The sequence below is a fragment of the Entelurus aequoreus genome, linkage group LG16 (assembly GCF_033978785.1).
Source record: "Entelurus aequoreus isolate RoL-2023_Sb linkage group LG16, RoL_Eaeq_v1.1, whole genome shotgun sequence".
Classification (NCBI taxonomy): domain Eukaryota; kingdom Metazoa; phylum Chordata; class Actinopteri; order Syngnathiformes; family Syngnathidae; genus Entelurus; species Entelurus aequoreus.
Window position 1 is genome coordinate 43,900,942 of NC_084746.1, and position 27,443 is coordinate 43,928,384.

General features: G+C 40.6%; 1 protein-coding gene across 1 annotated transcript in view; it reads left to right on the plus strand.

The window, feature by feature from the left end:
- The window catches only part of LOC133631065 (receptor-type tyrosine-protein phosphatase N2-like), a 181,745-nt gene that overhangs the window by 9,210 nt on the left and 145,092 nt on the right, over positions 1-27,443 (plus strand). The window contains exons 2-11 of the mRNA XM_062023087.1: positions 5,316-5,366; positions 6,297-6,410; positions 11,190-11,304; positions 11,383-11,527; positions 11,755-12,019; positions 12,100-12,387; positions 14,873-14,913; positions 17,307-17,647; positions 17,742-17,828; positions 26,138-26,217. Of these exons, the coding sequence (XP_061879071.1) occupies positions 5,316-5,366; positions 6,297-6,410; positions 11,190-11,304; positions 11,383-11,527; positions 11,755-12,019; positions 12,100-12,387; positions 14,873-14,913; positions 17,307-17,647; positions 17,742-17,828; positions 26,138-26,217 (1,527 nt within the window). The remainder of the gene's footprint in view (positions 1-5,315; positions 5,367-6,296; positions 6,411-11,189; positions 11,305-11,382; positions 11,528-11,754; positions 12,020-12,099; positions 12,388-14,872; positions 14,914-17,306; positions 17,648-17,741; positions 17,829-26,137; positions 26,218-27,443) is intronic.

Here is a 27,443-nt window from a genome sequence, read left to right on the forward strand (position 1 = left end):
TACATCCTTCATCCTCTATCCTACATTATTTGTCCTACATTCTTCTGTCCTGCACCCGCTATCCTACATCCTTTTATCCTGCATATTTTGTCCTACATCCTTCATCCTCTATCCTACATATTTTTATCTGACATCATTTAGCAGCCTACATCCTCTGTCCTACATCCTACATCCTTCTGTCCTGTATCCTTCATCCTCTATCCTACATCATTTTAACCCACAGTACATCCTCTATCCTACATCATCTGTCCTACATCCTCGATCCTACTTATTTCTATCTTATATCCTTCTATCCTACATTGTCTATCCCACACCCTCTGTTCTACATCCTCTATTCTACATATTTTTAAATCTTATACCTTTCTATCCTACATTGTCTATCCCACATCCTCTATATTTCATATCCTTCTATCCTACATCCTTTTATCCTGCATCTTTCTGTTCTACATCCTTCATCCTCTATCCTACATCCTTTTTATCCTACATCATTTAGCCTACATCCTCTGTCCTACATCCTTATGTTTACATCCTAGATCTTCTGTCTTACATCCTTCATCCTCTATCCTACATCATGTTAACCCACAGTACATCCTCTATCCTACATAATTTGTCCTGCATCCCCTATCCTACATCCTTTTACGCTGCATATTTCTGTCCTACATCCTTCATCCTCTATCTTACATATTTGTATCTTATATCCTTCTATCCTACATTGTCTATCCTACATTCTCCATTTTATATCCTTCTACCCTATAAAAAACTTGTACGTTTTTGTCATTGCCTGAAATAAATAAATAAATGAAATTAAAAATGAATGAAATATCCTTCTATCCTACGTCCTTCTATTTTACATAGCTCTACCCTACACCCTTCTACCCTACATACTTTTATCCTACATCCTTCTATTCAACATCCTTCTATCCTACATCCTCTATCCTACATCTTTCTATCTTACATCATGTGTGATAAGAAGGGAGCACAACTTAGAACGATAACTAAAGCGGTCGCTCTGCACGTCGCTAAAGATGTGGTGCCCAAAAAGTGGAAAAGCCTGTGTTTATCCACTTACTAAAACTACAGAGCCCTCTCAATGTTGGTGTTTATTATTTATAAGCATACAGTGCTACATTGTTTTTTGTTACAATAAGTATTTAATTCAAAACAGAAGATTTAAGTTTGCTTATTGATTCTTACAGATCTCAATAAACTGGAGTTTATTTATTTGCATGTGAAGTGAAATGTTACATTTTTGTTTATAGAACTATTTTATTCAAGACAGAAGTTTTTAGAGTTAAATTAGAGTTTTTGACAATAACAAGCGGTAGAAAATGGATGGATAACTAGTCTATACCAGGGGTCGGCAACCTTTTGCATCAGAAGAGCTATTTGGGCCCTTTTCCACCAAATCAAATCCCACTTAGAGCCACAAAACCTATTTGATCACTATATTGACTATGCATACAGTTTCCTTTAACGTATTGTCAAGTTACATTACTGTCTCCCCCCTTATTTTGCATGTTATTTTGTTCCTGCTTTCTTTTCTAGTTGCTCACTGTAGTTTACCAAGGTAATCACCCACATTTGTCACCACCTGGCGAAAAGTCAAGATCCAACTTTGCTGGATTTTTGTTTTAGTCACCAGTGTTAGGCAAATTACTTTGAAACATAGTAGTAAATAATAGTTCATACAGGGATTGAATGTGGTTTGCTGGCTACGTCTCTCCTTGTCCTTGTTATTGTGGGATTACATAATTATTACTTCATTGAATTGTTGTCAAATAATCCCCTTTAGTAGTTCAAGTTGTGTATGTGTTAGTAACACAATTATTATGTATCAGTATTATGCCTAACACTGGTTGTCACACATCTCCTTTTTTTCCCATGTTTCTCCTTTACTCGGTATATCAGTGGTTCCGTATTTTTGCTTTATTATATCTACAACTTATTTATGCTGCTGCATTAAGGCAAGCTCTTTCTTCCCCCTCCAAATCCTCTTGTGTAGTGTGGCGTACGCCTAAAAAATAGTTCTAACCTTGCAGATTAGCGACGCGGTAAAGGCTGTAATTGGTTGGATTTTAGTACTTATCCTGTGTTGATGCGATTCTATCATGAGTCATACTGCCCACCTTTGCAAAAATGCCTTGTTTATTTGCAATTAAAGTTGTGTCACACAGCACCAGTTCCAATAAAACTAAATCCCTCTGTAGTTACCATTGTTTATTAGCAACAAAGCAAGCTTACAAGCTAAATCATGACAATTTAAATGTCATTATTTCTCGCCAGAAAACACTTCCCCTAGAATTTAATGGCTGATGCAGAACTTTGAAAGACTCAAGGGACAGCTTAGTGACGACAGTACACAGAAGCGTAAACTACCTGGAGCCACAACAAAGGGATACAAGAGCTGCGTGCGGCTCCACAGCCGCAGGTTGCAGACCACTGGTCTATACATAGTCCAATATATACAGTGATGGGCAAGCTACTTGGAAAATGTAGTAAGCTACGCTGCAAGTTAATCTTGATTAAATGTAGCTAAGCTACAGGGGAAGCTATCCCCAGAGAATTGCAGCAAGCTACACTTAACAAGCTACGCGGCAAAAGTAGCTTGCTACATTAAAGTTACATTATATAAATATATAATTTAACGTACAACCAAACAAACAAGAGGGAAAATGCTCAGTTTGATTGTTTATTGAAATAAACACTAGCTAGAAACATGCCCTTTGTCTGGCTTTTTAACATTTCTTTTAAATTGCGTACCATGTGCAAAATTAGGGAAAAACCCAGGAAACAAATTAAATAAAAGGCAGTGATACAATAATAATGATAAATAAACGCCATAATATATCCTCTAATGATGAATTTTCAGCACAGTATAAATTACTGTTTACTAGAAACCACAGTGGCAATAATAACCTGGCCAAAGGAACAAAACATTAGTCTCACAAAACAGACATTAAAGGGGAACTTCACTTTTTTGGAACTTTGCCTATCGTTCACAATCATTATGAAGGACATGAAGACGGATGGATTTTTTTTTAATGCATGTAAATAAATGTAAATAAAAGTCACCTCAAAGCGCGACCAATGGGAGGTTCTCTATTCCGCCCATAAAACCCAATAAATAACAATCCAAAAAGTGCCAACAATACTCCATTTACATGTTGTGACTTGAACATTAACCAAGTAATAGTGATATTGTTATTATAAGCGCTAACGCAGACAAACTATTTAAAGCGGCAACAGGATCACCAGTTTATGCTGCTATGTTTACATCATCGAGAGGTCAGCTGTTTCCTTGCTTCCCTGCTCCTTGGAAGCTTATTGTAGATCATAAATCATGCATCTCACCTGGATAGAAGAAGGCTGAGGCAAATACCAACCAGTTGGTACATTTTGAAAGCCAATTTAGACCAGGTAATGGTTAGAATGACACGAAAAGGCACTTGGCTCCACCTCCCTTTTCTTAATTCTTCATCTAAACAGGAATATTACAAGATTCTATCAGGCGGCATCCTAATGACAGCAGACCTCGTCCAGTAAGTGATGTATTATTATGTTTGTTGGCTCTCATGAAGTCTGCAGTGAGTACTAATCAGTGATGAAGAAAAAAATCATCATTGATTTTTCTTGTATTTTTTTGTCCCCTGCCCGTGGAGTTGCACTAGTCCATTTCTCTTTCTTTTCTCTTTCTCTTCTACCTCTCTCTTTTTGTATCTTGTAGCTTTGTAGCTAAGCTACTCGCTACATGGGTCTAAAAATAGGTAAGCTTCGGAAATTGCTACTTGTTTAAAAAGCGAAGCTACTGGGAAATGTAGTTAAGCTACGTAGCTTCTCTACATGTAACGAGCTACTGCCCAACACTGAATATATATAAATATATATATATATCTGTTATATAAAGAACAACTTTATAAAAATTAGAATTTTGCTTATACTAAGAATGCAGTTTGTCTCCCAAGTAGTTTTTGATCAAATAAAAGCAAAACTTGTTTTGAATTATTGTTGTTATTTGTATTTATTGGTAATTTTAAGAAGTAAGGCATAAAATCCGGAAAATCTAAAATCACATTTTTTAGAAATGTTATTTTTAGGCCATATTGCAGAGGTCGACTACATCCTCTATCCTACATCCTCTATCCCACATCCTACATCCTCTATCCTACATCCTCTATCCCACATCCTACATTCTCTATCCTACATTCCCTATCCTACATCCTCTGTCCTACTTCCCCTATTGTACATTCTCTGTCCTATATTCTTTGCTCTACCCCCTCTATCCTACATTCCTTCATCCCCTGTCCTACTTCCCCTATCCTACATCCTTCTATCCTACATCCCATATCCTACATCCTTTTATCCCACATCCTCTATCTTACATCCTTTTATCCTAGATCACCTATACTAGATCCCCAATCCAACATCTTTTATCCTACATCCCCTATACAGTCCCTATTCTTTTATCCTACATCCTGCTATCCTGCTTTCTCTAACCACTGTCTTACATTCGCTATCCATTATCCTACATCCTCTATCCTACATACATTATCCATCCTACATCCTTCTATCCTACATCCTCTGGTTTACTTCCCCTGTGCTACATCCCTCTATCCTACATCTTCACCCTATTTCCTTCTAACCTGCATCCTTCTATCCTACATCCTTCTATCCTACATACCCCATCCTACATCCCCTATACAGTCCATATTCTTCTATCCTACATCCACTGTACTACATCTTATTTTCTTCTATCCTACATCCTCTATCCACTATCCTACATCCTTCCTACATACATTATCTATCCTACATCCTCCATACAACCATATAACCTAAGAGGAGTAGGAGAAAGCAGCTGCAGAAGACGAGTGAAGTTGAAAGATCAGGAGAAAGTGAGGAGACATCTTCTAAAAAAAGAGGAGCGATGACCTGACCCAGTATCGAAGAAGAGGGAGCAAAACCAGCAGCTGTTGGGGTTGTCGATCCTTTTGAGCACCCTGATGATTTGCTGTTGCTATGGTTACAGCAGCCATGTTTTTACACTCTGTGTGCGTACGTGCGTGCGTGCCTGTTACATCTACATTGACTATCTTTAACAACAATGACGACTTGAAAAGCTTTGGGTGTAGAGGATGTCTTCATCTGTTCAGCAGGGTCAGTCAGGATCACCCTCAGGATCAACAACTGCGGACTTTTATTGTGCAGTAGCTGTTTTCCTGGCAATGACACTAATTATTGTCCTCTTGCTCATGGATTGTTCCCTGTAGATGTATGAATGAATCATTTGTTAACATTTGTTTTCCTACTGTTTTTGTCAGGTTGTTTGTTCGAGAGGAACCTCTGTACGCTGTACGAGATCTGTGTCAATGGTAAGATAACAGATTTTTTAATTATTGGCTATTAAGTCCATCTCAGTCATAAAAGTATATATTTTGTCCCACGACTGTGCGTCTGTCCACTCTGCCATCTGTTCAAACATATTACCGTGTCACCACAATACTAAATACGCACACACACTCACTGACACGCGCACACACACACTCACACGCGCACACACACACACACACGCATGTTTTGCGTCATCACGGCAACAGTCACCAAAGCAGCTTCGCCATCAACACCCTGTAGAATGTTCTCTGAACAGAAACGAACATAACAGACCATTACACAATGATGTCACCATAGCAACACTGAACAGGCCTACAAGGTCGCCATAGCAACATCACATTAGCGCAGCCTTCACAGAATTACACTAGGCCCCAAAGTGTGACAGATAAGAATTTCCCGGCAACACGTGCACTCACTTTGTGTTTTCCTCTATTGTAACGAACATCATGGTTCTGACCGAGTGTGGGTCTGTGCTTCTGGTCCATCGCCAATCTGGGTCATGACTCACCGGCTCTGTCATGCCAATGTCTAGTAATCAGTGGTGACAAATGTGGGAGATTTGGTCCTGAAGGGGCTTTATTGTGAAAGATAGTTTGAGATGTTTCAGGAAATAGACGTTGTTGTTTACTTTCAACAAAACTGTAACACAAAAGCTATTTCATTATTCACTTTATTGTGAAGCACCAAGAAATGGAAAAGAAACAACGACCAAGAAAGATGGAATGGCTGATGGCTGTCGATGCCTAAAGAAAGATTCACTTAAATGATCAATATGATCTTGCACAATTTAAAAAACAAACAAAAAAAAATGCAGTCTTTAAGGGTTAAGCTTGATTCATTTTTGGATCAGTTTTGACTTACTATTGGTGGATTGTGACCCAATACTTTTGTCCGTGCTTGTGTGTCCGCAGATGGGATGTTCGGTAGGTGTCACTCTCTCCCGATGGAGGAGGTTTACTCCTATGACGTCACTCTGCCTGTGGTTCAACACTTTAGACTGCTGCTCGACCAGATGGCAAACCGAGGTACTCACACACATTACACATTAACACATTGACCAGGCTATCCATCCATCCATCCATCCATTTTCTACTGCTTGTCCCTCTCGGGGTCGCGGGGGTGCTGTAGCATATCCCAGCTGCATTCGGGCGGAAGGCGGGGTACCATCTCATCACAGGGCCAAAGATAGACAATATTCACACTCTGAAAGCTACAAATCTGTATTTGATTTAAAAATAACATGCACCTGGGGATAAGTTGATTGGCAACACTAAATTGGCTCTAGTGTGTGAATGTGAGTGTGAATGTTGTCTGTCTATCTGTGTTGGCCCTGTGATGAGGTGGCGACTTGTCCAGGGTGTACCCCGCCTTCCGCCCGAATGCAGCTGAGATAGGCTCCAGCGACCCCAAAAAAGGGACAAGCGGTAGAAAATGGATGGATGGATGGATGATTACTCTATTATAATTAGGGATGATGTTTGATAAGAAATTATCGAGTTCGAGCCTATTATCGAATCCTCTTATCGAACCAATTCCTTATCGATTCTCTTATCGAGTCCAGATAGGTTGTTGTATATGGAAAAAAACACACAATATTTGGTTTAACAAAAGCTCACTTTTATTATATAATAAAAAAATAAAATCTAATAAATAAATAAATATTGACTGTTACCCACCTAAAAAAATAAAATAAAATAAATAAATATTGACTGTTGTTACCCAAAGTATATTAAGTGGGATTTTTCAGAGAAACAAATATATACAGTAACACAAAAACAACCTGTCTCTGTGATCACTATAGGTGTATAAATAATAATATAGTGTTAAATAAAATCAGTCCCTTGGGCACAAAACTCAAAATAATACAGCTCTCCAAAAAGTGCACTTCTGCTGCTATTTGACATAACTGTTTGTTATGATGCTTTGACAATTTTGCACTTTATTTCTTTACTGAAAAAACATTCTATGAAGAGAAAAGTTCTTTGCAAATGTGGTTACAATGCTAATAAATGAAAAGTTAAAGCTAAAAAAAGAAATACACTTTATTGAGTTAACATTATTTCTTTATGGGGGAAAAATGTTATGAGCTAGAGAATATAACAACTACACTACCCAGCATGCAACGGGAGTTACGAGCATGCGCGGTAGCCCCGAAAAGTGTTGCATGTTGCCACGCTGTGAAAGTAAACGTCAAGAACTCAGCCAACACGCCTCGTCTGCATTATTTATAATTAGACAGACAACACATATACAGTGTGATTTTGTTTTGTTTACAAGGAAAGAAAAACAAAAGTTAAAAAAGGGAGATATGTTGTATATATATGTATGTGCTGCGGTTGTTTTAAGAACGTTGCGACAGCTGCCGTAAAGGAGGTGCGTTGCTATGTTTCCGGTTGGTCGTAAAAGTGTTCGTCATGTGTTTTACCCTGCTAAAATCTCTCAGTAAAGTTATTCGATGGATTATAGCTTTTGTTTTGAACTTTATTACACCTTGGAGCGCTTTTTCCCGTCCATTGTTTTCCTGCTTTCGCTATCTGCGCCTAATGACTGAGCTACGTGACGTCATTTATTGTGATGTCCCACGGAGCATTTCTGGTCGGGACGGGATTCGAATAAAGAATCAACTCTTTTCCTTTACTATAGTGGTCTCGATAACGGGTACCGGTTCTCAAAAAGGGATTCGAGTCCGAGGACTCGGTTCTTTTCTTATCAAACAACCGGGAAAACCGGTTTCGAGTATCATCCCTAATTATAATACATAAACACAATGCCTCTATAACAGGGGTGGGCAATTAATTTTTACCGGGGGCCGCATGAGCAACCCGAGCACTGCTGGAGGGCCACACCGACAATATTTCAATTAAATTTTGCTCAAATTATTTTTGATATACCGTAAGATAGATAATAATAATAATAATATTTTCATTTAACCTAACTTATCTTTATACAAAAGCAGATGGCTTTTGATGGTTTTATTTTTAACACTTTCTTACACAACACTTCCTGATGTACATTACAATACAAAAATTTCAATTTCTGTCACTTTATCCTACATCCTCTTTGTTGTGAACGTAGCACGCCTGTAAGGTGATTGGCGAAGAAGGAGGAAGCGTTGCTGTTGCGGAAATGAGGAGTGAGGATTGGTTTTCCTTTTGGAAAGAACGAGATAAGTTGAGCTGTGTTAGTATAGCATGCTCAATAAAAGTTTAAAAAGAGCATCAGACTTGTTGTGCACTTCTTCTGGACGCTACAATTGATGTCAGAAGTGGGATGAAATGCCTCCCAGTTCGCCTTGCCATCAAACCTGGGAGTCTTCATTGAGGGCGGAATTCTCCCCGTGGCAAGCAGCGTGGCTGCACCTGTAAACGCTCTCTCTCTCTCTCTCTGTCTCTCTCTTTCTCTTTGCGGCGAGCTCCTCACGTGGCACGTACCTCCCGATGACGTAGCACACAAGCAGTGCAGTATGCGCAAAGTTTTACTTCTGACACCAATTGTAGCGTCCAGAAGAAGTGCACATCAAGTCTGACACTCTTTTTAAACTTTTATTGAGCAAGCTATACTAACACAGCTCAACATATCTCGTTCCTTCCACACGCACGTCTCCTCACTCCTCATTTACGCAACTCAAGAAGACAACATCAACTTCAGCAGGTCGTTTCACTATATTCTTTAAACACAGCAACATGTGTACCACAAATAAGCACACGGCTTTACCTTTACCTGGCAGTCCATGTCTTGTTGAAAACACGCCATTCATCATCAACTTTTCTCTTTTTAGCGTCTCGGGGATAACCGGGCATCACTTGTCGCTGTGCGCCTTCCCTCACAGGATATACGCCCATAAATAACACTTTTCAAAATAAAAGCAGCAAAGTTGTATTGCACGCACGACAAAGATGTTTTTTTAAATTCATTTTGTAATTTGTGATTGCCGCTGCGCGCACGAGCATACATCCACACGGAAGTAATACAAATAACGCTTTTCAAAACAAAAGCAGCACCGTTGTATTGCACACTCGAAATAGATACTTTTTAAAATGTATTTTGTAATTTATAATTGGCCTCACGCGGGCCGGACAGGGACGTACAAAGGGCCGGATGCGGCCCGCGGGCCGCAGAATGCCCAGGTCTGCTCTATAATGTGATGTACTTAATTTTTTTAACTGTTAACAAAAAAACAATAAGACCCAGGACCACATAAACAAAATGTCAAAATTTTAGTTACACCCTGCTTGGTATGAATCCTAATGTCTGTTAGGATCAGGATATTTATAGTCACGTCCGGCTGTGTCCTTGAGCAAGACACTTCACCCTTGCTCCTGATGGGTCGTGGTTAGGGCCTTACATGGCAGCTCCCGCCATCAGTGTGTGAATGTGTGTGTGAATGAGTGAATGTGGAAATGGTGTCAAAGCGCTTTAAGTACGTTGAAGGTAGAAAAGCGCTATCCAAATAAAACCCATTTAAGTTTGTTGCAACTACCGTGCTCGACCACTAGAGGGAAGCAGAGACTCGGAGAAGCCACTTAAAGCTTTGAACGGCATCATAGAGAAATTCTTCTTCTTTTTAATTCCCTGAACATTTTGCTTTTACACTTGGACACGTTTGATTTGTCACAAATTTTTCAAATGAGATATTTGGACATTAGACTTCTTCCTGTCACATCTGTTCCAGTGTTTGTTTTATGAACTTCTTGCTGGCGACTGCTAATGCCTCTTTGGTTACTACTTTATGGGCTTTGATGGCCAAAGTGCAGCTTCGTGTGTGTACGAAAGCGATGATCGTGCCGGATTTAACGAGGGGCCGCGAAAGAAAGGACTACAAACATGTCCAAAGGTAGTTAATACTTCACTGCAAATCATACCAATCTCTAGATACCGTGAAAGTGCCCCCTACTGTGCGACGCGGCCTTGCTTACCGAGGCCAACGACACTGACGCTAACGTTTTGTTCCATGAGCCCATCTGCTGCTTGCCGGGGCGCCAAAAAGACGTGTTTGGTTTGCCGGTAACAAGTTCAACAAGAGCAACTCATTACCACAAGAGGACATTTAAAGTGAATTTGTGTTGGCCCTGCGATGAGGTGGCGACTTGTCCAGGGTGTACCACGCCTTCCGCCCGATTGTAGCTGAGATAGGCTCCAGCGCCCCCCGCGACCCCGAAGGGAATAAGCGGTAGAAAATGGATGGATGGATGATTGTTTTTGAAGTTTGCACCATGAATGATATACATTTGTCCGATAATAGAGCTTTTAATACTATCGTTATAATGTGATAATGCATGTCAATGACACATTTTAGCTGTGTCTTGAAAATTTGACAGCGACAAGCAAATGTCCGCATCATCGCTGGTGGCTAATGTCTAGGGATGGGAATTGATAAGATTTTTCCGGTTCCAATTCCACTTTCCATTCTGCTTAACGATTCGGTTCCTTGACGATTCTCTTATCGATTCTTATTTGGAAAAAAAGGTGGATTAGCCCAATTTTGTTTAGTTCAGAAGTAACATGACCTTAGAAAGCCTACAGTGAGGTCACATATGTAGCATAGAAGAAAAAAAGGTACTTAAAAAAAAAATATATATATAATAAATAAATATTTTTTGTAGAATTTAACAAAATAAATCATGTGGAAATTACACAAGAATGTAACTTTTCGTAACATGTGATATTAACTTATTACATGCAAAGTGAGATATGTCAAGCCTTTATGGTTATAATTTTGATGATGATTGTGTGTGTGTGTGTGTGTGTGTGTGTGTGTGTGTGTGTGTGTGTGTGTGTGTGTGTGTGTGTGTGTGTGTGTGTAGGTCTGACATGGGAGGATGACACCACCCAGCAGGTTCTGGCCAAAGAATTGTACAAAATCCGTAGGGTTCCTCACCGGCTGTCACTGAGCGGAGCCACCTACAAAACAGACAGCAGGTCCGAAGTTCTTCTGTTTATTTGGTTAACAAGTTCCGAATTGATGGCTAACAGAACTGAACTGGACCTCTCCCACAGGACACAAGCAGCGGTGATGGACCCAGTGGAACAGAGACTAAAACCAGCAGAGACGGAGCTTGACAGGAACCTGCAGACGTACCTTCAACACCTCGGACTCCTCCCAAAAACAAGCGGCACTGAAGGCCTGATTGTTGCTAGCAAGGTGACAATAACTTATTGGACTGAATATGCATTAATTTCACCTGCTTTGGGTGGGGCTACACTCTCTCTCGGGAACTGCTGATTGGCGGTTTTTGATTGAATACGTGAAGAACAGGCAGTTTTGCTCTGACCCCAAACCAGCAACCATGTTTGTCTGCTTGTTCCTCAGCCAAGCATCTTCAGAATGTTTTTCAAAGCAGTTTCTTTTTAATCTTTTGAACCTTTTAGGACGGTCGAATGCAGTCAGACCCGACCATTCAGAAGACATCGTCCTCTCTCAAAGTGAAGCAGAACCTTTCAGCTGAGGAGCTTCAAGTCCTTCTAAACGTCCTCAGGCAGCTTCTCTCCCGGCACCCCGACCCCTCGCCCCGCTTAAGGCCCATCTACAGCTACGGAACAGAAAGTTCTGTGCCCAAGACCTTGAAATCCAGACCCAATAATTTGGACAAAAGTAAAGGATCTTCACCCAAGGAGCCGCTGACATTAGTTGACGGTATGTCCGGGACTTTTAAGCCTCCGGTTCTTTTTGTGAGTCTGTACTTGAGTGAGACGTGAATCTTTCGTGTCCTTCAGAGAAGTTCATCCAGAATGTCTTAAGGAACATCGGCAAGCAGCACCTGGACGTGGACAACCTGTCGCCGCACGACGTAGACCAGCTGTCCAACCTGATTGTGGACGCTTTGCAAGTAGTAGACAACGGCCGGGGTGGAGATCGGGTACGGGTCCAACCTGGACCACGAGACTTGGAAGGAGAGTTGAGTGACGGACAAGAAAGAAAGGAGGAGGCGGTCAGAGACGATGATGAGAAGTTCATAGAAGAAACTCCAACTGTTAAGATCACACTTGCTGATGCCCCTCAAGGTACAATGGCTTGTTACTTTCTCTATACTGACTATGTCACCACTGAAAACATGACAACATATCATAACATCCTCCAGATTACAGTAGTGGCTGGGAGTGGTTTAGTAAGTGCTATGATCTTCTAGTGATGGCAATTTGTCGAATAAAGTCGCCTCTCATGAAGCCCAAATCTTTTTCAGTGAGGTCACATACATCAAATTAAAGGTGGAGTTGGGTCAAAAAAAAAAAAATGCTTTAACTGTAAATTTCAGGAACGAAACTCGTTTTTTCCTCTGTAATGAATTGAAATCATAATTTGTTATTAGCCCCTTCCAAAACAGCACAGTTTTAAAGGCCTACTGAAAGCCACTACTACCGACCACGCAGTCTGATAGTTTATATATCAATGATGAAATCTTAACATTGCAACACATGACAATACGGCCGGGTTAAATTATAAAGTGCAATTTTAAATTTCCCGCTAAACTTCCGGTTGAAAACGTCTTTGTATGATGACGTATGCGCGTGACGTCAATCGTTGAAACGGAAGTATGCGGACACATTGTATCCAATACAAAAAGCTCGGTTTTCATCGCAAAATTCCACAGTATTCTGGACATCTGTGTTGGTGAATCTTTGGCAATTTATTTAATGAACAATGAAGACTGCAAAGAAGAAAGCTTTAGGTGGGATCGGTGTATTAGCGGCTGGCTGCAGCAACACAACAAGGAGGACTGTGACTTGGATAGCAGACGCGCTATCCGACGCTAGCCGACCGCATCTATGATCGGGTAAAGTCCTTCGTCGCTCCGTCGATCGCTGGAACGCAGGTGAGCACGGGTGTTGATGAGCAGATGAGGGCTGGCTGGCGTAGGTGGATAGCTAATGTTTTTAGCATAGCTCTGTGAGGTCCCGTTGCTAAGTTAGCTTCAATGGCGTCGTTAGCAACAGCATTGTTAAGCTTCGCCAGGCTGGAAAGCATTAACCGTGTAGTTACATGTCCATGGTTTAATAGTACTGTCTATCCTTCCAGTCAGGGGTTTATTTCTTTTGTTTCTATCTGCAGTTAAGCCCAATGCTATCACGTTAGCTCCGTAGCTAAAGTGCTTCGCCGATGTATTGTCGTGGAGATAAAAGTCACTGTGAATGTCCATTTCGTGTTCTCGACTCTCATTTTCAAGAGGATATAGTATCCGAGGTGGTTTAAAATACAAATCCGTGATCCACAATAGAAAAAGGAGAAAGTGTGGAATCCAATGAGCCAGCTTGTACCTAAGTTACGGTCAGAGCGAAAAAAGATGCGTCCTGCACTGCACTCTAGTCCTTCACTCTCCCGTTCCTCATCCACGAATCTTTCATCCTCGCTCAAATTAATGGGGTAATCGTCGCTTTCTCGGTCCGAATCGCTCTCGCTGCTGGTGTAAACAATGGGGAAATGTGAGGAGCCCTTCAACCTGTGACGTCACGCTACTTCCGGTACAGGCAAGGCTTTTTTTTTATCAGCGACCAAAAGTTGCGAACTTTATCGTCGATGTTCTCTACTAAATCCTTTCAGCAAAAATATGGCAATATTGCGAAATGATCAAGTATGACACATAGAATAAATCTGCTATCCCCGTTTAAAGAAAAAGATTTCATTTCAGTAGGCCTTTAACATGTAACATGCCTTTAAAAAAAAAAAAAAAATAGCCCAAATGCAGCTGGTATAGGCTCCAGCACCCCCGCGACCCCAAGAGGGACAAGCAGTAGAAAATGGATGGATGGATAGATAAGGAATATTATATGGAAAAAAATATAATAAAATGTAATACAAACAACTACAATAATAATAATGTACATCATTTACCTTGGAGAGTGGACTTTTATTGTATCTCCTTCCAGCTGCTTTTCTCTCAAACACACCATCAGCAGCTTCTTCATATTTTCATGGCTAAATGTCGGCCGATATCATTTTAACATATTTGGCTGACATTGGACTAATTCTGTTTCAGACTAGCAGAGATACGCTTGCACTGCTTTGTCAAATCGACTACCTCACTCGGTCATGTTATTGATGATTTCTTTCTTTAATTCAATGACTATCACTACCACTTCTTCTTAGTACTGTCCCTCATACTTTCTTCATTACAGTTGTTGGAAAAACAAAGTTATATCCATCTTTAGCTATAAGCTAATGTTAGCGAGTAAGACCAAATGTTTGTTTTTTCCAAAAGCAGTATAGTATCTTTTTTAATTTGTTAGTACCGGTATACTATGTTGATACTGGCATACCAAACAAGACTACTAATAAAACTCGTAGACCCTTTTTACACTTGAATGACAGTTCAGAATGTTAAAATGTGACTTAAAATTGTATGCACACTTAATAAAGCTTCTAGGGTGACCACAGTTTAACCCTGGAACTGATTATTTATCTACATTGTGTTCCGATGGGGAAAGGCTAAAAAGTAATTGGATTCTTGAACTTGATGAACACAAGGCCTAAATGATTTTTTTCCCCAAACAGAAGTCCACTCACTGACTGACAACAACAACATGGAGGACAAGGTGAGATCCCCTTTTTATATTCATTCATAATTTAATTTGTGATAAATATTCAGGAGTCTTGGCAATTGTGTCCAAGACACACAGAGCATCCAAATAACGAATTATTATTCATCATTCATATATAATTAAATGGTTAAGGCAACCGTCTTTTTTGTATCTGCAACAACTTGTACATCCTGTTTCATTAAACTACTTGTTACGAGGTTCCATGGTTCGCAAGTCCCTAAATGATTAATACTGTACAAAAAAAGTAGAACAAGTTACATGCGTCCCGCGGAACATTATAGCGGCTGAAGAATACATACTACAAGATAGCTACATTGAAAGAGGATCACTTTTGTTTGTCAATGATCTTTTTACCTTCATAATGTCTCCCAAGCATGAAGCACACGACTGACGGCAATCCATTTTCTACCGCTCTTTCCCTTTGGGGTCGCGGGGGCGCTGGAGCCTATCTGAGCTATAATCGGGCGGAAGGCGGGGTACACCCTGGACAAGTCGCCACCTCATCGCAGTGCATCAAAAAAAATGAAAATGAAATGTTATATAATTTAGGTATAAATTCCCACTTTTAATCTTACACTAAATTCGACTTACACTGACTTAATTGGAACGAAATTGGTATGAAGACTAGGGATTTTCTCTACCTAAGTACATACTGTACATACCTACATATTGTATCTACTTACTTACCTACATAACTACTGTACCTATTTATCAACCTACCTACTGTACCTACCTACCTACTTTACTTTACTTCCTACCTACCTACCGTACCTACCACCTGTACCTACGTATTACATATTATATCCATCTAATATACCTGCCTACCTTCTTACTGCACCTAGCTACTTTCCTACCTACTGTTACTATCGTACCCACCTACGTACGTACCTACCGTGCCCACATACCTACTGTACCCACCTAGCTACTGTAACTACCGTACTCACCCACCTACCTACTGTACCTACTGTGCCTTCCTACATACTTACCTACCTACCCACTGTAGCTACAGTACCCACCTACCTACCCACTGTACCTACTAACCTACTGTACCTTCCTACCTACCGTACCTACTGTGCCTTCCTACATACTTACCTACCTACCCAGTGTAGCTACAGTACCCATCTACCTACCCACTGTACCTACTAACTTACTGTACCTTCCTTTCTACCTACCTACTGTATCTGAGGTACCTACCTACTATACCTATTGTACCGACCTACCTACATACCTACCATACCCACCACCTACTTACCTATCTGCCTACTATATCTAGGCACCTACCTTTCTAATGTATCTACGCACCTACCTACCTACTGAACCTACTTACCTACCTATTTACCGGACCTACCTATCTACCTACTATACCTACCAACCTACTGTACCTACTTACCTACCTACCTACTGTACATACCATACATACCTACCTTCCCCACCTACCTACTGTATGTACCTACCTATCGACATCACTAAACTATCCCAATATCTACCGCGTTTAAATAGATAGATAGATGGAACTTTATATTTACTTATCAGAGTGTTTTAGCAGTTTGAGGTAGAAGAAGTTGCAAAAGAAATATGTTTATTTGTGGGGATCTACAATAAGTCGACTATGGACAAAATTGGTCAGTTAAATTTTAATTTTATAAATGGAATTGAAAAACAAAAAACTATTTAATTTTTTTTTTTAACTTAAATCTTATTGGTTTTTTTAGAGAGAACAAATACAGTAAATAGACTTGATTAAAACAATTAAGATATCTTAATTGAATCAGTGCAAAACATAAGACGAAGAAAGAAATACAATTGTATTTTATTAAAATAATAATAATAAATAAACAAAACAAAAATATGCTTGTTGGAACTTGGTTTATTTAAGTTATTAGAGTTACAAAAAAAACAACTGAAGAAAAAAGTATTCTTCTTGATCATGTAACAAAAATAAAAATCACCACAGTCAGCCGAAAAAAACAAAAACACGGACCAAGAACAAATGTTTTTTTATATTTCTACACCAGAACTGGAAGTTGCTATTTAAAGGCAAGACTGCAGATTTGCCTGTAGGTAAAAATGTGTGGTATTGTATCCTGTGTTTATATATACAAAATATATTGATCACTTTTTGTGATCTTGTCATAAAAAAAGATTTAAATGAAAAGGTTTTTTTTATCTTGTTCTTTCTCTTCAACATTGGTAAGAAAACGGTTTTTTCGTTTCCTAAAAAAATCCAAATAAACCAATTGTGTTTTTGTTTTTTTCAATTACCATTCGTGAAACAAAAATATCAATGATCAAAACATACACTGACTAAAATATCTAACAAATTAGATTTGATTCTGAAAATATGTAGTTAATGACAGTCCTAAACAGTTTGTACTTTTGTCTTCCAGGATGAGAGTCCAAACGTGTTCAGCAAACTTCTGGCCTACTTGGACCAAAGTCCCTTCACGGCCCCACCTTCTCCTAGGCCGCAGAGAAGGGCGGGGCTCGAGAACGTCCAGAGCCGCACCCGCGAGGTGGGCGTAGCGGTGGAGAAGAAGGACACCACCCAATCCGTGGAGGAGGTGTCGGAGGTGGAGGGCTGGGTCAAGGAGGTGGCCCCGCCCCTTGCGGCGCTGAAATACGAGGTGGCGCATAAGAAGATGCTGAGCGTCCCTGAGCTCCAGCTGGATGTCAACGCAGACAGAAAGAAGGCGGATGACATCTTTGGCTATGTCATTACTGACACGGAGTGAGTACTTCCTGTTGTCACCTGAGGACGACCAGATGATGTCATGTAGTGAACACTGTTCTTTCTCTTTCCTCTTCAACGTCGACATCATCAGCGGCCTGCAGACCGATGAAGGTCTGCACATGATGGAGATCCTGGCTCACATGGCCAGAATCCAAATGACCGACTTTGCTGAGCTTTCGTACGTATTACTGCCTGATCGCACACACCCACAAACATCATGTGACCACCCAGCCTCACTGCTGCTGTATGTCATCACTGGGTGGCCTCCACTGTTCTTTTGTTTTTGGCTGGTCTGAATAAAAGGTGGAGAAAGCCAGCCCAAGATGCCGGAGGGAGGGAGTATGTATGTGGTGGTGTTAGGACCAGGGGTATTTTTGTGTGTGTGTGCCCAGCAGGGGGAGCCACTTTGACAATTTGTCATCACCTCTGTCCTCAATGAGAGACAAAAGCTCCCCAAGAAGCTGTGGTCTTGATTTAGCATGCTTTGCTTCTTTTACCACCCTGCTCCCAAGTGTACAATGCTGCTGATTGTTTTCCGGAACATTCATTCCACCTGGAGAAGAGTTTTCCAAATGTTATTCAAGACTGAAATAGCATAAAAGTCGTAATGCGGTCGTGTCCAAACTTGACCACATAAAGAAAAATTAAAGGATGCAAAGCGTCTTCAATATTATTCACTTTTCATTGTTTTAGTTGTTATTAAACACACCAAAACCCCTTCAGTTCAGTGCAGGACAAATATGCTCAACTATTTAATATATTATTTTTAAATATAGGTAAATCAATTGATAAACACGCTTATTATTATACATTTAAATAGACACATGATATGTGTTCACATTAAATATTTTCCAAATGTTCTTTTCTTTTTTTTGACAACCTAATTTAGCTCTATTGTGCAAGGTTTTAGAATTGTTTGGATTACTAGAAACATATTGTTCTATTTCACAAAGATATCTATGTAGCCATTTTAAAAAGCCATATTTATTTAATTTGTTTGAAAAGATTTAAAATTGAAAGTATCAAATGCCTTACTAGAGGTGTCAAACTCTGTCATTGAGGGCCACATTGCAGTTATGGCTGCCTTCAGTGGGCCACGTGTAACAGTGAATAATATATGAACATACTGATAATGTGTCATTTGCTTATTACGAGACAATTTCCTAAGCATTTGATTTTTCGCTTTTTACCTACAAATTGATGGATAACTTGGGGAGGGGCTATTGTGTAGACATGGTTGGCCTTTAACCGAAACCAGGCCCCAAATAATGGCATCTGCTGTATAACTGTCGGTTAGTGAGCATAGATGAGAGTTGCGGTGATGTAACGTCTGCCAGGGTTGGGGGGCCGGAGGGGGTCGTGTCAAGAGTCGCCACCAGGGGGGGAGAGTGGGCTGATATAGGCTGAATGTGAGGATGATGAGGATGAAGGCAGGCAGACTGGACTGTTAAAAATACGCAAATGTGATTTTATATACACATGAGTCTTTTTTTTGTTTGTCCTATAAGAGCAAAAAAAGGGAAATCTGGATATTATTTACGAGGTTGAAGGTGGCGTACAATCGGATGCCATCGATCAAGTCGACATGAGTGATTTCCTCTCGTCATCACGGCCTCAGCTGGCTGATGAATGACAGCGTGCACGTGATGAATGACAGTGTACACGTGATGAATGATAGTGTACACGTGATGGATGCTTGTGGCACATCGCTACCAGCACAAATAATACTCACCTGTTTTCCCACTCGCTTACTTCCTGTGAGGTGTACTTTATGTACTGTTTACCATGCAGGGTACACATGACATACTACTTATTTACAGTGTATGTTAATCAATCTTAATGAAGCAACCTCATAGCGACTGATTGTTTCCATGGACAGGTGATAGCTCACAACTCATTTAAAGATGTGTTTGATTTAAAAAAACAACAACAAAAAAACTGGTTTTGATGCAGTCATGTGGATGCATGTCCCATTGAGACACAATGTAAGTTGACTGTAACATCTATAAAAGGAAGCGTTATGCAGCTCTTCTTATGGCATCTGATCAGATTGTGTGTCTGATGGAGTGAGAGTGTGTTGAGTCCAAACAAACAGGCCACATGCAGAAAAAAATGAAGGCCGCGGTAACACGCCAATATTTAATTGTCTTCAACATGTTAAATCTAATTCAACATGCAAACTGCATGTCATTAGAATTCAGTAGGTTTAAAATTAAAATGTTGATTATTTTACACATTTTAATAAAACATGTTTCTGTTTTTCTGTTCATGTGTTTTGCTGAACTATTTTTGTCTTTTGCCTTAGAAACATATTTGTCATCATTCACACACATAATTCTTTATATAGTAGTACAATAATAGGCGAATAACAGTATTATAATAATAGTAGTAATAATAGTAAAGTAGTAGTAGTAATATAGTATATTTATTAGCAGTATAGTAGTAGTATACGATTAGTATATTAGATTGATAGTAGTAGTAAAGTATTACTGTAGTGGTGGTACTAGTAATATAGTAGTAATAGTTTCCTAGTATAGTAGTAGTAGCAACATTATAGTAGTAGTAGTAGTAAAGTGGTGTAGTGATAGAGTTTTACTAGTATTATAGTAAAGGAGTCGTATAATAGTAGTAATTATTTATTAATAAAGTAGTAGTATAATAGTAGTATAATGATGGTACAGTAGTAGTATTATGGTAGTATAGTAGTAGTAAATAATGGTATGTAGTATTATAATATTAGTCTAGTAGAATGATAGTAGGAGTATATTAGGACAGTAGCATTAGTAACATAGTAATAGAGTAGAATGATAGGAGTATAGTAGTAATAAAGTAATAGTATGTAGTAGTATAATAGTATAGTTCTATAGTAGTGGTATTATAGTAGTATAATAGAATGATAGTAGTCTAGTAGGAGTATGTAGTAGTATAATATTACATTAGTAGTATTTTGTACTATACTAGTAGTATAGTAGTAGTATTGTCATCATCTGGTATCATTCGAGTCGAATTGGATTTGTTTCCCTATTTGTGCAATTGTAGGTGACTCACAAGGCCAGCCCTCAATTTGCAAGTCCTTTGGCAGACTGGGCATTCAGTACTTCCTAATGGAAGAAAGGACCTGCTTCTGCTTTTACGCGCCTTTTTTCCTCTTTTCTTGATGGCGTCCTGGCGTATACTTTCTTGTAATGGCGGGTGCCTAAAGCAACCAAACGCCTGCAGACTGTGCGATCTGTAGCTAGATTTTCCCAGTTGTCTACATTAATGAAGATTGATGATTGCTAATTTTAGGTCTATTTTTTTAATGGCGATCGACTGACACACACCCTCCGCGATCGATCGGTAGCTCACGATCGACTTATTGGGCACCCCTGCTGTAGACAATACTGAAGCTATCATGCAGCTGGGGGGGTCAGAAGAGCAGTCAGTATCTGGTGTGACCACCATTTGCCCCACGCAGTGCAACGCGCCTCCTTCGTATAGAGTTGATTAGGTTGTTGATTGTGGCCTGTGGAATGTTGGTCCGCTCCTCTTCAAGGGCTGTGCGAAGTTGCTGGATATTGGCCGGAACTGGGACATTCTGTCATATACGCCGATTCACAGCATCCCAAACATGCTCAATGGGTGACATGTCAGGTGAGTATGCTGGCCATACAAGAATTAGGATATTTTCAGCTTCCAGGAATTGTGTACAGATCCTTGAAACATGGGGTAGTGCATTGTCTTGCTGCAACATGAGGTGATGGTTTCGGGTGAATGTCACAATAATTAAGCTCAGGATCTTGTCACGGTATCTGTGTGCATTCAAAATGCCATCAATGAAACGCACTTGCGTTCGTTGTCTACGACACACGCCTGCCCATACCATAACCCCACCCACACCATGGGCCACTCTATTCACAACGTTGACATCAGCAAACCGCTCTCTCACATGACGCCACACACACTGTCTGCCATCTTCCCTGAACAGTGAAAACCCGGATTCATCCGTGAAAAGAAAACCTCTTCAACGTGCCAGATGCCATCGAATTTGAGCATTTGCCCACTCAAGTCGGTTAGGACGAGGAACTGCAGTCAGGTCGAGACCATATTGAGCATACAGATGAGCTTCCCTGAGACGGTTTCTCACAGTTTGTGCAGACATTTTTTGGTTATGCAAACCAATTGTTGCAGCAGCTGTCTGGGTGGCTTGTCTCAGACGATCATGGAGCACCTGCTGGATGTAGAGGTCCTGGGCTGGTGTGGTTACATGTGGTCTGCGGTTGTGATGTACTGCCAAATTCTCTGAAACGCCTTTGGAGACTGCTTATGGTAGAGAAATGAACATTCAATTGAAGGGCAACAGTTCTGGTGGACATTCCTGCAGTCAGCATGCCAACTGCACGCTCCCTCAAACTTGCGCTATCTGTGGCATTGTGCTATGTGATAAAACCGCACATATCGAAGTGGCCTTTTATCGTGTGCACACCTGTGCAATAATAATGTTGTTTAATCAGCATCTAGATAAGCCACACCTGTGAGGTGGGTTGGATTACCTTGGCAAAGAACAAGTGCTCACTAATACAGACTTAGACAGATTTGTGAACAATATTTAAGAGGAATAGGTCTTTTGTGTATATAGTAAAAGTTTTAGATTTTTGAGTTCAACTCATGAAAAATAGGAGCAACAATAACAGTGTAGGAAGCAGCAAGCCATTTTAATTCATGTTTCCCACTCCTTCTTTTACGATGGGGGCAGCCCACATTTCATGATTTCTTCCGATTCGTGCATTGAAATCACCAAATAACACTAACTCACATTGCTCTGGGACTTTTGAAAGTGGACAGTCTAAATCCGAATACAACTTTTCCTTCACAAGCTCTTCGGCATCCAGGGTAGGAGCACTGATGACGGTCATAGACTGATTTTTGTTGAGACGTTTATTAACTCCGATTGGAGAATGTGACATACTGATGGCAAATCCTACGCCATGCAATCTCTTCTCCTGGTTGGACATGCCTTTCCAAAAGAATGTCTTTCACTTGTCCCTCATCTGCTCTTCTTGTTTCAGCAAGGGATGCAATGTCGATATTGTATGGTGCCAATTTGTGTGTTGTTCTGGTATTTTACTGTCCTTATTATCCATTAGAGTTTGAATGTTCATATTACCGAAAAGAGCAGTGCGGATCATTCACAACGTTGGTTATTTAGAACATACTCATAATCTGTTTATGCAATCAAAGTTGCTCAAATTTGATGACCTTGTTAAATATAATACATTAATAATCTTATATAAAGCATTTAACAAATTATTGCCGCATAATCTACAACGTTTTTTTATAAGACGAGTGCAGGCTCATAACTTGAGAGGCTTTGGATGTTTCTTATTGCCGAGAGCTCAAACCACTCGTAAACGTTTTTGTGTGTCTGTATGCGGAGTAAAACTATGGAACAAACTGGACTTACAACTCAAGCAATGCCAAACTATTAATCGATTTCAACTATTATACAAACATGGGGTCTGGTTCAAATATAGAGATGAGGGTCTTTAATTTGACTTGCTGTTGTACTCTGTCTCAAAGTGTTAACATGTGCTCAATGTTTCCTTACCATTATTGCTATGTTGTCTATTACCATTGTTGGCATTTTGTCTATTACCATTGTTGGTATATTCATTATTCCTACATTGTTGATACAAATTATTGTTACAGTGTAATAATTATTGTTACCTGCGGTAATGCCACTATGATACAACATCTGTATTATAATCCTTGAACAAAGTAACAGTGAACTCATGTGAATAATCACTGAATGGAGAACTGGGGGTGGGATGAAATAAATTATCTTCTTCCCACTCCCTTTCAGGCAAAACTGGACAATCATGCATTACATACTATACATTACCTTTTGCACTATATTAATTTATATTATGTGTTCTCAACTTTGTACTTTTTTATGTCGTTGCCTGAAATAAATAAATAAATCGGTTCGCAGCCGAGTGTGAAGCGACTGGGATGAGAATCCGCACCTCCAAGTCCGAGTCCATGGTTCTCGCCTGGAAAAGGGTGGAGTGCCATCTCCGGGTTGGGGAGGAGACCCTGCCCCAAGTGGAGGAGTTCAAGTACCTAGGAGTCTTGTTCACGAGTGAGGGAAAAGTGGATCGTGAGATCGACAGGCGGATCGGTGCGGCGTCTTCAGTAATGCGGACGCTGTATCGGTCCGTTGTGGTGAAGAAGGAGCTGAGCCGGAAGGCAAAGCTCTCAATTTACCGGTCGATCTACGTTCCCATCCTCACCTATGGTCATGAGCTTTGGGTTATGACCGAAAGGACAAGATCACGGGTACAGGCGGCCAAAATGAGTTTCCTCCGCCGGGTGGCGGGGCTCTCCCTTAGAGATAGGGTGAGAAGCTCTGCCATCCAGGGGGGAGCTCAAAGTAAAGCAACTGCTCCTCCACATCGAGAGGAGCCAGATGAGGTGGTTCAGGCATCTGGTCAGGATGCCACCCGAACGCCTCCCTCGGGAGGTGTTTAGGGCACGTCCAACCGGTAGGAGGCCACGGGGAAGACCCAGGACACGTTGGGAAGACTATGTCTCCCGGCTGGCCTGGGAACGCCTCTGGATCCCCCCGGAGGAGCTGGACGAAGTGGCTGGGGAGAGGGAAGTCTGGGCTTCCCTGCTTAGGCTGCTGCCCCCGCGACCCGACCTCGGATAAGCGGAAGAAGATGGATGGATGTTCCAAGTTCCAAAGATTAAGTGTTTACGTTTGTTTTTGACCACATAAATGGTAGTTCTGTTGACTGTGGTAAGCCAGCCAGAATTTCTAACTACTTAGAGTAAGCAAAGTGGTTCCTAAGAGGGCTGCTGTGTGAATATAGCTGCCGCAATGCTCAACCATCTCCAAACCTTAAGCAAGACGACTGAATCATATATCCACCGCCTAACGTACTGATTTGTGACTAGGAGTTTCCAGATTTCACATTCCTGCTCCCCTCGCCACTTCTTGATTACCGCAGTACTTTTAATAACCGCAGGACTTAATAATGCCAGGAAAAAGCATGTGCTGTTGCTCATCAGCCCCCATGCATCGCTTGGCAAAAACGAGAACTCATATCCAGTGGCAAGGAAAGCCTGGGCAATTGGGGGTCTCCATTTGCTGCAGCCCTCATTCGCCTTCACAGCCAAGAGTTGCTGCCCATTTACAACCTGTAGCAATATAGTAGTTGTATAATAGTAGTATAGTAGAATGATAGTAGTATTGCAGTAGTAAAGTATTAGAGAAGAAGTTGTATAATAGTATCAATCAATCAATGTTTACTTATATAGCCCTAAATCACGAGTGTCTCAAAGGGCTGCACAAGCCACAACGACATCCTCGGCTCAGAACCCACATCAGGGCAAGAAGAAACTCTTGGAGGGGACCGCAGATGTGGGGGTCTGGGCGACCGGTGCAATGGACGTCGAGTGGATAGTACTACAGTAGTAATAACATAGTAGTAGTGTAGTAACCTGATAGTTGTGTAGTAGTAGGAAGTAGTATAGTAATTGTAGTATAGTAGTAGTAGTATAATCGTAGTAGTAGTAGTAGTAGTACTACATTTCGTTGGACCTGTACCTGTACATGCACAATGACAAATAAAGATCATTCTACTCAGTGGCCTAGTGGTTAGAGTGTCCGCCCTGAGATCGGTAGGTTGTGAGTTCAAACCCCGGCCGGGTCATACCAAAGACTATAAAAATGGGACCCATTACCTCCCTGCTTGGCACTCAGCATCAAGGGTTGGAATTGGGGGTTAAATCACCAAAAATGATTCCCGGGCGCGGCTACGCTGCTGCCCACTGCTCCCCTCACCTCCCAGGGGGTGATCAAGGGGATGGGTCAAATGCAGAGGACAAATTTCACCACACCTAGTGTGTGTGTGACAATCATTGGTACTTTACTTTTTCTTTATTCATTCATTCATTCAGTGAGTGTGGATCAGTTGAGGGTTTAAAAGTCCAAAGCAGACAATTAAAATGCATTAATAGGACGTAAAAAACTGTGTATATCTTAAAGAACGTGAAACATATTTATGAGAATCCGCTCCATTCATGCTGTGTCATCACACTGTGTTGATATTTACAGTAGCACTCAATGCATGCTGGGAGGGACGAGGACATCCATCTTGCTTGTGGGCCTTTAGAGGGAATCGCAGCAGAGATACAAAAGGTTAAACTGATTGGGCGGCTCCGCTCATTCCCCCACCCACCACCCCGACCACCCACACTCTCCGCCTCCTGATTTATTTGGCGGGAACACAACGCTCGGGGAAAACATCAAAATGTCTTCTTGTTGTTCTTGTGCTCCTTCAGCAACAAACTGATTGCTCATTCTCGCGAAAGCTAAACGTGATGACTCAGCGGAACGAACAGTATTATCTTTCATTGGAATGACTGTGTTAAATAATAATGAATGTATTGGAAGGAATGAGAACACCCATAATGTGTGTGTGTGTGTGTGTGTTGTTTCAGGGTGGTGGGCCCGGCGGTGACCTTTAAAGTGAGTCCAAACCGTCAAAACGTCAGCACTGCAGATGTGGTCCACGTGGCAGGTAGGTTTCCACGTGTCTGTGTGACCATGCGAGTGTACAAAATATTAATAATATAATAACATATTTTCTATATATGTATGTATACATATGTGTATATATGTATATTAGGGCTGTCATACGATTACAATATTTAATCGCGATTAATCGCATTTTGTTCATAGTTAACTCAAAAATAATCGCAAATAGGTATAGTTTTTCATCATTAATAAGTGTACCCCAGACAGATACTTTTCAGGGGGAGTGGCTTCATATTGCTGCATGACAATATTTAAACCTTCTCTATTAATTAATAACATTTTAATATTGAGCCTGCTAATCATTGTGTAATTGAGGACTCGACCAGAACATGTTATAAAATAATTTACACAATATTTCAGCCAGACAGAAAAATCTGATGAACCAGCCTTTCTTTAGGTGCAAATATCACCGAATAACACTACAAAACATCTCTGGCAAAGCATGATCGGACATTTTAAGATTGTTAATGTCAGGGTTTCCCCTAAATAGCCAAAATACCTTTGGCGGCGGCGCTGTTAGGGGCGTGGTCGATATGACGTCATCGCATGATTTGCTATGATGCATATATTCTTTAAAAAGAATGTGAACACACATTTAAAACAAATCTGTTATTGTTAAGTAAAGCATATATATTTTGCTTACATATTATCGTTTTGTTGTATTTTTAAATTGTTGCTGCTTATTGTGCAATAGAGATTCCTCCAATCCTTTTAGTCACTTTTTTGTAATAAAAATGATTGGCAACAAATTTAGCATCTACTTTGGGGTCAACGGCGACTGTATTCGTGTTTAGAGACTCTGTTTAGATTCTGTCGGGCCATGTCCGTGACGAAAAGCGAGCCGCACTGCTGGGAGCCTTTCTCTCATTAAAAACCGCCAGTGTCATTTTAAATTGTGAAGATTGCTGTGCGCGGGTATATCTCGAATATATTAAAGTACGTCCACAGCACGGACACGCTGCCTCCACTCCAGACAACCCCGTATGTATGGCTGGTGTTAATGTGTATGTTAGTGTGTTATGATGGTCATTTTTCCCATGGTCTTTGAACACACGGTGTCGGTGGAGAATGAACAAGTGTTCTGTGTCTGGGAGTGAAACTGCATGGTCGAGTCGCCAGAAGAAAGCCATTTCTGCGCAAATGTCACAAAGTACCCCGCTTACATTACGCCAAACAGCACAGAGACAAGCCTCAAAACTTCTGGAACAA